The 12,740-nt window shown below is 34.2% G+C and overlaps 1 protein-coding gene across 2 annotated transcripts; it reads left to right on the forward strand.

The window, feature by feature from the left end:
- Positions 1-567: 567 nt before the first annotated feature.
- On the forward strand, positions 568-7,486 carry LOC11420568 (probable amino-acid acetyltransferase NAGS2, chloroplastic). Of its 2 annotated transcripts, none has more exons than XM_024784434.1 (10): positions 568-1,135; positions 3,258-3,345; positions 3,955-4,163; positions 4,283-4,434; positions 4,708-5,128; positions 5,430-5,527; positions 6,056-6,167; positions 6,284-6,443; positions 6,875-6,947; positions 7,122-7,469. In XM_024784434.1, exons 1-10 carry the CDS (start codon positions 788-790, stop codon positions 7,279-7,281), a joined length of 1,821 nt encoding a protein of 606 aa, XP_024640202.1. In that variant the 5' UTR covers positions 568-787; the 3' UTR covers positions 7,282-7,469. The 2 variants fall into 2 exon arrangements, with proteins under 2 accessions (XP_024640202.1, XP_003611561.1); XM_003611513.3 differs by lacking the exon at positions 568-1,135 and adding an exon at positions 2,479-2,934 and having other exon boundaries at positions 7,122-7,486.
- Positions 7,487-12,740: the final 5,254 nt, after the last annotated feature.

Raw genomic sequence — 12,740 nt, forward strand, 5'->3', positions numbered from 1 at the left:
GCGGTTGTGGGATCACATGCTTGCACATAATTGGCAATCTTAATCATATTAATTTTAAGACCCCTTCCAAATTAAAACCCAAAAAGCTAAGCTACTGCTACATTATACACATATTTTTCCCTTTAAAAAAATTCGACAACTAAACTTGTTGCTAAACAGAATAAAAATTGTGTAGATGCTCGTAGTTTTCAACGGCTGGCCAACCTAAACAAGGGCTTAGAAACCACCTAGCGTTTCAACTTCAAAATCAAACAAAAGGACATTGTCTTTTTTCTGTGATGAATTTGTCTCAAATAATCTAAACCTATTTTTGAAAACCATTTGCTGTTTTTTTCTATACATACATTTTTTGGATACAACCCCCTCACTTATGTACATATAATTTGTTGCGTGTTGCATTAATTGACGGTTGTTTTTTAGCACCAAAAAAAGTGTAATTTAATTTGATCAAACAATTCTTTTTAAGGGAATTTAATCAACTTTTTAGTGTCCTATACTTTACAGGCAAAAGAAAATGAAATGAAAAAGATGTAATATTGGAAAATGGTGTATTAATTTTGGTACGTTTATTCCTCCTATGGTAGCATTCCAAGCAGAACCGACTCTGTCCAACTCTACCGTCTCGCCGCGTAATTGACATTGTTGGCATCGCATCACTTCTTAATTTACTCACTCACTAGTAAAATGCATTGCTCTTAATCTTACCTAAAACAGAATCTCTCTCTCTCTCTCTCTCTTTCTTGTTGAGTTAGAGAGTTTGATAAAAAAAGAAGAAACAAAACAGCACATGGCTGCTTGTTCTTGGAAGCCACACATGAATTTACTAAACCAAAGAGAAACTCAAACATTGTTTTCACGTGGCCCTACTTGTCATCAAATCTTAAACTTTGCTTCAAGATCAATGACCAATTATTGTTGTCTTATTGCGGCTGTCAAAAACACCAAGTTTAAGGTAAAAGGGTGTGGATGTAAGTGCAATGAAGAAGAATATGGTGTGACTGAGGAAGACAAAGATATTGTCAAGATTCTCTTTCAATCCAAACCTTATTTTTCTGTACAAAGAGGAAGAGTTTTTGTTGTTCACATTTCTGCTGAGGTTGTTGCTACTCCTAATTACTTCCATGCCATTCTCAAGGTACCACCCACTCCCCTCTCAGTCCCCTAATATATTATTTAATTTTTTTTTTTTATATTTTGTTAGTTTGTCTCTTTACTACCGGCCCGCTTAGTATTGGTATTTTAAAGATAAGAATTGATATTTGAAAAATTATTTTAGGATAATTTTTATGACAATTTTCTCTATTATACTTACATTGTATTTTTACTATCTTTCTATTGTTGTCTCATAAGTTGTCCAAAATTATATTGTTCAAATAACATTCATCAAACTTAACTTCTTAACTAATTATAATTAATAAAGAAATTTTAGTAAATTATATTTATTTTATCATTAAAATTAGCACAATTAATCATTTTCTTAAAAACTGTACAGAAACCTTAAACAACTATTATTTTGAGCTGGAGGGAGTACATAAATTTGTTTTCTTTTTCTTTTCACATTTTTATGTATTTTTCCATCATTTTGGAATCAACTTACTTTTTTGGGTTTGTCAAAGAAAATTACTTTTCTATGTTAATTATATTTTGATCTCTATAAATATATTATTTTTTTTAATTTTAATTTTTTTTTGGGTTTTTAGTGTTTTAACGGTTTTTCATCATCAATTTTAATTGAATTTTTAACCGAATCATATCTAACATTCATATTTTTTAACGAAATATTAAAAAATGAATAGAATATTATAACAATATTTCACAATTTTTTTTAATATAACATAGTTTAAATATAATTTTTTATGTTAAAAAAATTATATTTTGATTTTTTATTTGTAGTGGTTAGAATTCACCTTTTTTTAAAATGAATAAGCATATAGCAATGCATGTTCCCGCTAAATGAGTTATGCCCACGAAGACATATTCTGATTTTTAATTCCTTAAAAAATTCTAATTTTTTTTTAGAGAAAGAGTTTATAGTAATATTACAAAATTTCCCTTAAGTCCCTGAGAGAAATGTACTACCTCTGTCCTTAATTATAAGATCCTTTTGAAAAAAAAATTGTCCCTTTTTATAAGACTTTTTTTGTATTTCCAAATACATTAATTATTTCTTTACCAACTACCCTTTTTTATTTTGCATCTTTTTCTTCAATCAACAATAAATACTATGTTGAAAACATAGATTAACTATCTTTCTTAAGGATAAAATTGTAAAAACAATAGTAATTACATACAAATTTAATACTACAACAAACTTTCTTAATCTCCGTAATTTTTGCAAAATATTCCTATAATTAAAGACGGAGGTAATATAAAATACGCAAGATTCGGGATTCGAATCCGGCCACCACCAAGAGAAAGAAAAAAAAAAATCCCTTAAAAAAAAAAGGTTATATTAAAATTTTATCGCAGAGAAATGTTACACATGGGCACGAGAAAGCAACAAATTTTCCAAGCGGCACGGTGGCGTGAAAAGTCTCTACGTCTGAAATCACGTCCGCCATTGCCGCTTAACACTCAATGGCTCCTTCTTTATCGCGCCTCTTAACTTCACTTCCAAACCCTATCAACTTCACCACTTCATCTTCTCGCCAATACTCTCACTTCAATCCACAACAACTCAATCTCCAATTCAAACCTCCTTCCCTTAAATCCTCGTTGTTTTTCACTGCTCGTAAACACGAAACATCAATGAAACGCAATGCGTTTAACAACGAAGAAGTGAACGGAATCACTGAAGAAGGAGATGAACAACAACAATTCATTCGTTCCCTTCGTGAAGCTTGGCCTTATCTTCTCGCTTATCGTGGAACCACTTTTGTTCTGGTCATTTCTGCTGAAATTGTTGATAGTCCTTCCTTGGATCCCATTCTCAAGGCATGCACTTCAAATTGCAATTATCTTTTTCCTTAGGAGTTGAATTGATTTGACATCTTCAGTTGCTCAATAGTTGAATTAACTTTGACTCCAGAATTGAATTGATTCTAATTGAAGCTTAGAATTGTTAACTTTTTAGTCTAAACGTGGTTTTTTACTAAATAAGTCACTTCAAAATCAGCTCAACGAACATGCACTTAAATATATCACCTTTTGCTTTTATTATTTTAATTGCATTTAAATATTATTTTTACTTTTAGTAGTTGCTGATTTGTTTTAGTTGTTTGTGTTGGAGTTAGTAACAGTAATGTTTCTGGGTGCAGGATATAGCTTTTCTTCATCACCTTGGAATCCACTTTGTTATTGTTCCTGGCACCCATGTGCAAATTGACAACATTCTCAAAGATAAAGGTTTGTTTGGATCAGCTTATTCAAACTTATGTACTGACATAAACACTTAATACTGTTTGGGAGAGCTTATGAAATTGGAATCGATTTTTTTTTTATTTTTTTTTGGAAACAATTGAAAACAACTTTATGACATGTCCATAAGCTTTTTTCAGCTTATTTTCATTAGCTCTTCATGATAGCCTATGAAAACAACTTATACTCCATCCGTCCCTAAATATAAACACCTTTGGCGTATTTGACGCTTATTAAGAAAAGTTGATGATGTAGTTAATGTATCAATTTTGACATTTCATATTCTAAGGCACGTAGTGGTATTAATTACGGTTTATTTGGAAAAGAAGCAATAAATGCATCTAGTAACTTGAAAATGGCTTATAGTTGGGGACAATTTTTTTTGTCAAACAAGTGATTATATTTAGGGACAGAGCTAGTATAAAATAGTTGACTTTATTTTATCTTTTGTTACAAAAATAGCATATACATAAACACGTGCACAATAAGCGCTTAATTAAGCTGTTTATCCACCTATGCTGAAAAATGAGGGCTTTTCAATCGTAACATGGCGTTACTTGCAAAACCTCATCATTGACCATGTTGCTGCGTTTACAGGGAGCAAGCCTAAGTATGTTGGGAGATATAGAATAACAGACGATGAATCTCTAAACGCTGCAATGTGTGCAGCAGGAGGAATAATATCGATGATAGCAGCTAAACTTTCAGTTGGACCTTCCATATGCAATATTCGTAGACATGGTGATAATAGTCGATTGCATGACGTTAGTGTCAGTGTTACAAGTGGTAACTTTCTTGCAGCCAAGGTTTGATTTTATGATTCATTCATTGTGCTTAGACAATGATCTTGTAAAATTGTCTCCTTTTTTTTTTTTTATCATTAATCGCTGATTTAGAGATTCTTGTTATTTTTTTTTTTTGACAGAGAAGAGGGGTTGTCGGTGGAATTGATTATGGGTCAACTGGGGAAGTTAAAAAAATAGACGCTACTCGCATGCGTGAAAGACTTGATGGTGGTTCTATAGTTATTTTAACCAACTTGGGCTACTCCAGCTCTGGTGAAGTATTGAATTGCAAGTATGCTTTTGTTAGCTTCTAATAATTTCTTTCTAGTTGCTACCTACATCATATCATACAGTATAACTTATTGCATGAATGATGCTGTCATAGCATTTTTTGTAATTTCTGATTAATCATATCTGATATGTACTTTTTCTAGGATCTTCTTAAGAACTACACTTATGAATAGAATTGAAAAGACGGATCTTGAAATCATGATAAAAAAGCACAAAAGTACTGCAGTTATGCTTGAATCCTTAATATTAATATGATTATTTGTTCTTTCTCCAGCACCTATGAGGTTGCAACAGCTTGTGCCTTGGCAATTGGGGCAGACAAGTTAATATGCGTTATAGATGGTCCAATACTTGATGAAAATGGACGCCTAATTCGTTTCTTGCCTCTTGAAGAAGCAGACATGTTAATTCGCAAGCGGGCCGAGCAAAGTGAAATAGCAGCTAACTATGTGAAAGCGGTTGAGGAAGAAGGTTTAAATCCTGAGCATAACAATTTTAACGGGGCAGTCAAATCTCCACCTAATGGAAAACGCATTACAGAATGGCATAATGCAACTTTCCACAATGGTGTTGGTTTTGAGAATGGAGATGGCTTAGGGACTAGCGAGCAAGGCTTTGCTATTGGAGGTCAAGAACGGCTAAGTCGAATGAATGGGTACCTGTCAGAATTGGCTGCTGCAGCTTTTGTTTGCAGGGTGAGTCCATGTTATATCTTTTAATTTTCTTGTCAAGTGCCCTGGTTGTGCTTATTTAAGTCTATGTTTGTACATAAGCATTTGTAAAAACAAAAGTATTTTCAAAATCAATATCAGACCAATAATAGGTGGTGTGTGTTGTACAAATATATCAGTTACTACAACATATCTTCATTATATTGAGCTTTGACTCATTTCAAATACTGCCACTGTACTCTGGGTGGTTTGGATTAACTTTCAAATTCAGTTGATGCACGCTTCTCTGGTATGTTGTGAATAATACCATCTTCCATTTTATCAGGGAGGGGTTCAAAGAGTTCACTTGTTGGATGGCACTATTAGTGGAGTTTTATTGTTGGAATTGTTTACAAGAGATGGGATGGGAACAATGGTGGCTAGGTAAGCAATCTTTGCAGTGTGTTTCTGCACTAGATCTTATGTTTGCAAGTTATTTTGTTCAAGGGTTCTTAACTAATTGCCAAGAGAAATAGGTGTTTGAAAATAAATTGTATCCTTGAAGTTGTTTTAGCTTTTAAGAACAGTTCAGTTGGCATCCTTGTGGGGTTTTCCTGGTACATGTGATTTTACTATAGTGAGATCCAGACTATCTGTAAGGATGTAAATATGCGAGTTGGATCTGAACTCCATTTGTGAGCATTCCCATGTTTTCCCTTTCAAGAAACCATTAGTTACAAAAAAAGATCGAAGGATTAGTTTTGAGACTTGAGATAATATTTCATATTAGCCTTATAGAGTACATGCATGCTATATACAGGTGCAACTTGTTAAAATTCATAGTACACATACTACAACTACAACATTAAATTTGTACCAAAAACCTACGATGTTCATTTCCCACATACTTAGAAGTTTAGAAAGTTATCGTCTACATCAGATTGTTCATGGCGCTGTATTTGAATTTTGCAGTGACCTTTACGAAGGCACTCGAAAGGCAGAGAAAGAAGATTTTTCTGGAATCAAACAACTTATTCAGCCTTTGGAGGCATGTGGCATTCTGGTTAAGCGGTCTGATGAAGAGGTTTGCTTAACTATGTATCTACTCTGTGTCTATTGTAGATAGTTACTTTACATAGCTTACATAGCCGTGGTAATTTGTCTAAACATTTATCATTTTTTATCATTCTCTGTTTATAGCTGCTACAAACGTTGGATAATTTCGTTGTTGTGGAAAGAGAAGGTCAAATAATTGCATGTGGTGGCCTTTTTCCTTACCCTGAGGAGAAGTGTGCAGAGGTTGCTGCTATTGCAGTATCTCCTGATTGCCGTGGCCAAGGACAGGGAGACAAATTGCTTGGTATGTTCATTACTGAAGTGCTTGAAATTATTTGTAAATGATGGATGGTTACTACTCAGTAATAATTTGTTCTATGTATTGGGATGTTTTCGGTATTTTTGTTGCTTATGCTGCATTCCAGAACGATATTAATCAGCTTCAGACAATATTTGTTACAAAAGAGTTTTGAAACTAAAGAAAAATGAAGACTTGAACCATGTAAACCTGAATTATGATTATTAAAGGATGCAATATTAATTCACAGGACATGTTTGGGAAGTCCCAGAATAGTTGTACTAGTAATAGCAAACTCATTAGAAAACACTATTTTTTTTGTGTTGAAAAGTTTCCACTTTCAACATGTTTATGTTTCAAGAAGATATTTTTCAGGCTTCAGCTTTGGATGTTAATCAGCTGTTGTATAATATAATATAATGATGAAATATGTGCAGATTATATGGAGAAGAAAGCAGCATCTCTTGGATTCAATAAGCTTTTCCTACTTACAACACGTACAGCAGATTGGTAAGCAACTTCCCCTGATCCATTTCATTTAGGCCTTATCCACAATCAATGTCATTTTTCACTATTAGAAGACAAGTTTTTTGTTTAAAGGACTTAAAAGTTTGCTTTTTAATTGCTGCACTATAATCTTCATAATTGCATTTCTAAACAAAATGATTCCCAACTTCTTGACAGGTTTGTGAGGCGTGGATTTTCAGAATGTTCAATTGATAATATTCCTGAAAAGAAAAAGAAAACAATCAACCTGTCCCGCAATTCTAAGTATTATATGAAGAAGCTTCTACCAAATAAGAGTGGAATTACTGTTGGTGGAAACAAATTAGTTACAAATTAGAACTATTTTCCAGTTACAAGGGGGTAAGTGTGATTGGAAGCATGGGCACTTATGCTAAATAATAATAAGTTAATAATCCCGTAACAATCTTGTAGCTCGAATATGTGTTTGGTACCAGGTCTTCGACATGTAGCATTAACCTTTGTATTGTAAATCTGTTGTCAGTATTTAATTTCTATTAGTGTTTATTCCCTTGTCCTGCCCACAATTCAAACCTTACTCATGGAGTTGAGGAATACAGTAGATTGGATCACCTAAGAAGACAGTGATTTTTTGAGGCATGTTGGGTCAAAACTACAATCGAACATGATGATTAAATAGACATTGGCTACATCCGTCCATAAAAGGTTAATGCAACCGGGGGCAGATGATCTAAGTAGTGAGTATTCATAGGTATTGAAAGGTTATAACCAGCAAGTCATAAGCTATATGGTTTGCTTGACTATAAATATGGGAAGCGTGAAAAGATAATATTTCAATCTTTGATCATAAGGAAATTAATGAGGGAGATATAATAGAAAAACAAGGATGATTTCTATTTTCTATAAAGATAATACTCACTCTGGTCCTTAATATAAAAAAATTTTTACTCCCTCCGTCCCAAATTGTATGTCGTTTTAGGGGAAAAAATTTGTCTCAAATTATATGTCGCTTTACAATACCAATGCAACATTAATGTTATTTTTTCTATTATAATTTTAATTATTTATTACTATCTCTTCTTTCAATTCTTTCATGCATTGGTTTTGATTAATGTTCAAAAAGTTACATTAATCAATTAATGCATTGGTTTTGATGTTTTTTTTGGTTTTGTTGATTATAATAAGAACGGGAGGGAACAACGCTGTTAGATTTGTTAAAAAAAAAAAAAGCTATTAACTATTACTAGATTTTAATGATGAGCACTTTTTTAGTTTCTGAAATTGTTGTTACTACGTATTAATCAGAAATGCATGAGGTCTGCTTGCTTTGATATAAACTCAAATAAATATATTTCGACACACATGAAACTAAAAACTAAAAAAAATAAGAGAGTGAAATTGAATAATATTAATTGATGTGATTAAAGAGAAATTCTTGCATGCAAACGTAACATAAAGGTTTTACAAACAACCATAACTTCACCTCATTTATTTATGTTAAAAAAATAAAATAATTTTTTTTAGAAATATTGAAGCTGTCGTGCAGCATTTCTCTCTCGTGTAGTGCCACTTTCAAACCATTTTTTTCTTCTTTTGTTTTCTCTTCTGAATAACTATTTCCATAATTTTTTCCAAAAATTGGGGTCCTTGCTCTCATCTTTAAAAGAATCCATTTCTCTATTTCTTTCTTGTGGATACAAGACTTTGTTTTATTTTACAAATACTTTCAACAAAAAACATTCTTTTGATTACAACTTAGTATCTAATCAATACAATATGGGAGTACAAGACTCGGACTCTTTTGATTACAATTTGGAATTTCTTCCATTAATTCAATACATTTGACTTGAATGCTTCCTCTTCATAATCAATGTTGTCCTTTTGTCATTGACCTGTATAGGACATAATATCAGTGTCGTGATTATTAACTAAGTAAGGCCTTCTTTGCATTTTGAATTCACTTGCTAATAATGTTTCTAAGTTGTGAAGGTGAAAAACACAAGAGGGGGGGGGGGTTGAATTGTGTTTTCTTTTTCTCTTAAAAAATACTTCTTCTGATAAAACTTCAGAAGCAGTTTGAGTGCTTATGATGAAATGATCAGAGTCAGATTGCAGCGGAAAAGAACAGAGCAGAGAAAAGAAAGACAAAGACACAAGCAGTTATCCTGGTTCCTTCCACAACACGGAAGTAGTCCAGTCCCCCTTGCACTTCCAAGGAGATTTCACTATAATCACAAAGATTACAAATGCTCAATACTTTCTAAGTATGAGACTTCACAAAAAATGCTCAAGCACACACGCAAGAGTCTTCCAATGCTCAAGCACTAAGCAAGAGACTTCTAATGCTCAAGCACGCAGGCAAGAGACTTCTGATCAAACAAAAATACAGAGAATTGAGTTTGACTTGAACACTTGATATACAATCAGTGGTGTTCACAATACAATACAATAAAGACTCTAGACTTTGAATTTCTAAGATGTATCAAATCAGTGCAGAAATTCAGTGTGCTTTGTAGAATCAATTTGACAGAGTTTTGGCGCTTTTGAACTTGTATATCTCTATCTTTTATCTTCAAGTCTTCACTCCTTTATATAGAGGTGTGAAAGAGACGTTGAGATAATCAGCACGTCTAAAGAGTCGTTTGAAATCCTTTGATCATCCACCAGTAATCCTTTGCCTGATTTGGGTGTAGTCCTTTGAAGAATAAGCTTCAAATTCATTACCATCTTGAACGTACAACTTCTGCAGGCATGGCTGTTGTCTTGTCTTGTAGCGTAGACAGAAAACAGAGTAGTGGAGGTAGTGGTTGTACACTTGTACTTTGTCAACTCTATTAACGAGAGACAAGTGCTCAGTGCTATCCATATATCCGTTGATACCTCCCTTTCAATTCTTCGTTCTTCTTGGATAAGACTGAATTGAGAATCAGCTACTTTGAATCTTCAGTTTGATTAAAGGATCAAACGTAGCTTCTGGTGAAGATATTGCTTCTGATGAAAACCTTTGCTTCTGATGACCTTCTGCTTCTAATGACGTGATCACTTCAGAATCACTTCAGCTTCAGGAGCAGTTTTCTTTAGATGCTCAGAATTTCTTTTTCTTTCCATTGTTCTTCTAAGACCTATTGAAATAACTTGAGTAGCCTTTGGTCCTGTACACTTGAACAATTATTAGTAATAACCAATTGACAATTTTTAATACCTTGTTATCATCAAAACTCAATAAGGTTCATTGTGAAACACATTTTGTTCCAACAATCTCCCCTTTTTTGATGATGACAAACAATAGTATTTAAAATGTTCAATTGTTGTTGATCTAATTAATAAGTTGACCACTGGGATAGAGGTTTGTAAGCTCCCCCTGAGTCTAATAGATCTCTAAGGTGAGGTTTGTAAGCTCCCCCTGAGTTCTATTCTTATTAATTAAATTTCAATAAAATACTCATAAAAATAAATAATATCAGAAGTATTTAAAAAAGTTTAGAAGTGGTTATAGTGGGGCTCAGTGCCTTAAAATACTATACATTTACTCCCCCTTTTGTCATCAACAAAAAGAGTAAAAACAAAAGAAAGAGTATCAGAGCAATAAACATATAAACCTTAAAATACAGTGTATCAGAGCAAACAGCATTAAAAACAGTAAATATCATCAGAGTTAAAGCTTGTAAAACATATGATCCAGAAACAATGATAATATTTATATATAGAAAAGTTAAGATACAAATGCAAGGCAACTAAAGTACTTAGAACAAAGATTAAAACAAGCAAAGAAAACTGGGTGTGCAACTAAGGTTGGGCTTGCTTATACATCTATTCCAAGAGATACTTAATTTGCTCATCCTTCTTCTTAAGTAGCTCATCCTTTTCTCTCATTCTTCTTTTAAACCCAGCATGAATTCTTGCAGCCCTTATAATGTACTCTTCTTCTGGATAGAAAGGAGTGATGTCCAGCAGAGGCACATAATTCAGCTCTTTCACTTTAGCTGCTTCATGCATATCATCCAACATCTTTTTCAGCATGGCAGAGTGAGATGAAACACACTTAGTGCTTAGCTGATCCAGCAGCTCATCAAAACTCTTCTTCAGATCCATCCACTGATCAAGATAGTGAATATGAGGTACAGGAACTGTTCTGCGAAGAATCAGTGTCTGAATCTCATCACTAAGCCTGATTAGCTGTTCATCTATATACTCAGATTCTAGGATGGTGTCTGGGATTGGTGTTTGAGATGTAGAAGGTTTATTTGAGGCTGTTTGATTGTCAGAAGAGGTTAGGTCAATTATTGGTGGTTCTGGTTGTTGTTGTTGTTCTGTTGTTAGATGGTCAGAAGCAACTTGTTCAGAAGCAGCTTGTTCAGGAACAGTTTGCTCAGGGATGGTTTCTGTTTGTTGGTTTTCTAAAACAGTCTTTTCAGGGACTGTCTTAGAGGCCTTTGTAGGTGTAGGTTGCATTTCACCACCTAAATGTTTTTCTAGATTGTGAAGGGTTGAGGATTCTTGTTGTTGGGGGATTTCTGAAGTAGTTGCTTCTGAAACTACTTCAGAGGCTCTTTGTGGAGTTTGGTCATTTTGTGGGTTTGTTTGGTTAGGTTCTTGGTTGGGTTCAGGGTGTTGTACACTAACAGGTTCTGGAATTTCTGGATAAAGTGGATGAGTAGCAGACAAATTGAATTTCTCACAGAGTTTAATCCTATTCTTAGAAAATTCTATTTGAGTTTGCTCATAGTCAAATGTTCCAAAGTCTGTTAGTTTGGTAGGTTTGGTTTTTAGAAGTTTTTCTATGTGTTGGCTAAGGGGTTGGTCATCTGATTCAGTTGATGATGATGAGGGTGAAGAGGGTAGAGTAGGAATCTAAGTATAGATATCAGTTTTGGATGAGATACCTGAAGAGTGAGCTTCTGGATGAGCTGCTTCTTGAGCTTTTGAAACAGGTTCTGAAGAAGTGGCCCCTGAAGCTTGCTTATTCTTCAAGGCTTGTGATAGCAGAGTTGCTCCATACTGAACAGTTTCTTGCTCTAACTCAGATGCTAAAGCAGCAATGTCAGGAGTAGGCACATACCCTGCAGCCTTGAGACGCTCATCCCTTTGCTTCTCATACAGTTCCTTCATCCGTTTCCTCTCTGCTATCTTGGATGCAGAATACTCCCTAGCATATTGCTTTTGTTCCTCAGAAGCTTCAAAACTGGGCATGACTAAAGGCTCAGTATGAATAGTTCTCTTTGCTTTCTTAGGACTTGACTCTTCTTCCCAGTTATCTTGAAGCTCTTCCATCATTTCCTCCCTGCGTCCTTCAGCTGTCTTCAGATTTCTTGAAATTGAAGATCTCTTCCTTTTAATGGTTTGAAGAGCAGCTTCTCTTTTCTTCTTAGGACTCTGAGGTTCTTCAGACGCAGCTTGTTCAGAAGCAAGCTGTTCTGCTGTTTCTTGAGCACTCCTTGTCCTTTTCCTGATGAGCGGGACTTCATCCAAGTTCTCCACTTCCTCTTGAATAGTGGACAATGCTGATTTTTCCTTCTTAGCTTTTTGATGCTTCTGAGCACCCTTCTCAGTAGCATCATCAGCAAGATACTCTTCCTTGGTGATCTGCTTCTTCTTTGACTTTCTGCCTTTGGCCACAGGCAAATCACCACCATACATCTCCTCAGGAACATCTTTCAAGCTAATCTTCTTCTTGTAAGTTTTGTAGAAGTCCAAGATGTAAGCCCTTTGCACATCCAGGGGATCCTTCTTGCAGATAGGGATGTGATGAGTGACTAGATTAGATATGGTATCAGATTCATGCATATCAGAATCTAGTTTCTTGTAAGCATTTGTTGG

The sequence above is a fragment of the Medicago truncatula genome, chromosome 5 (assembly GCF_003473485.1).
Source record: "Medicago truncatula cultivar Jemalong A17 chromosome 5, MtrunA17r5.0-ANR, whole genome shotgun sequence".
In the NCBI taxonomy this organism is placed as follows: Eukaryota; Viridiplantae; Streptophyta; class Magnoliopsida; order Fabales; family Fabaceae; genus Medicago; species Medicago truncatula.

Bases quoted from the DNA above. Each gene is read 5' to 3' on its own strand.
- LOC11420568 (XM_003611513.3), top strand. From the start codon at position 2,578: ATGGCTCCTTCTTTATCGCGCCTCTTAACTTCACTTCCAAACCCTATC. The intron at 4,164-4,282 runs GTTTGATTTTAT...TTTTTTTGACAG, and splicing joins GTAACTTTCTTGCAGCCAAG to AGAAGAGGGGTTGTCGGTGG. The intron at 6,168-6,283 runs GTTTGCTTAACT...CTCTGTTTATAG, and splicing joins TTAAGCGGTCTGATGAAGAG to CTGCTACAAACGTTGGATAA.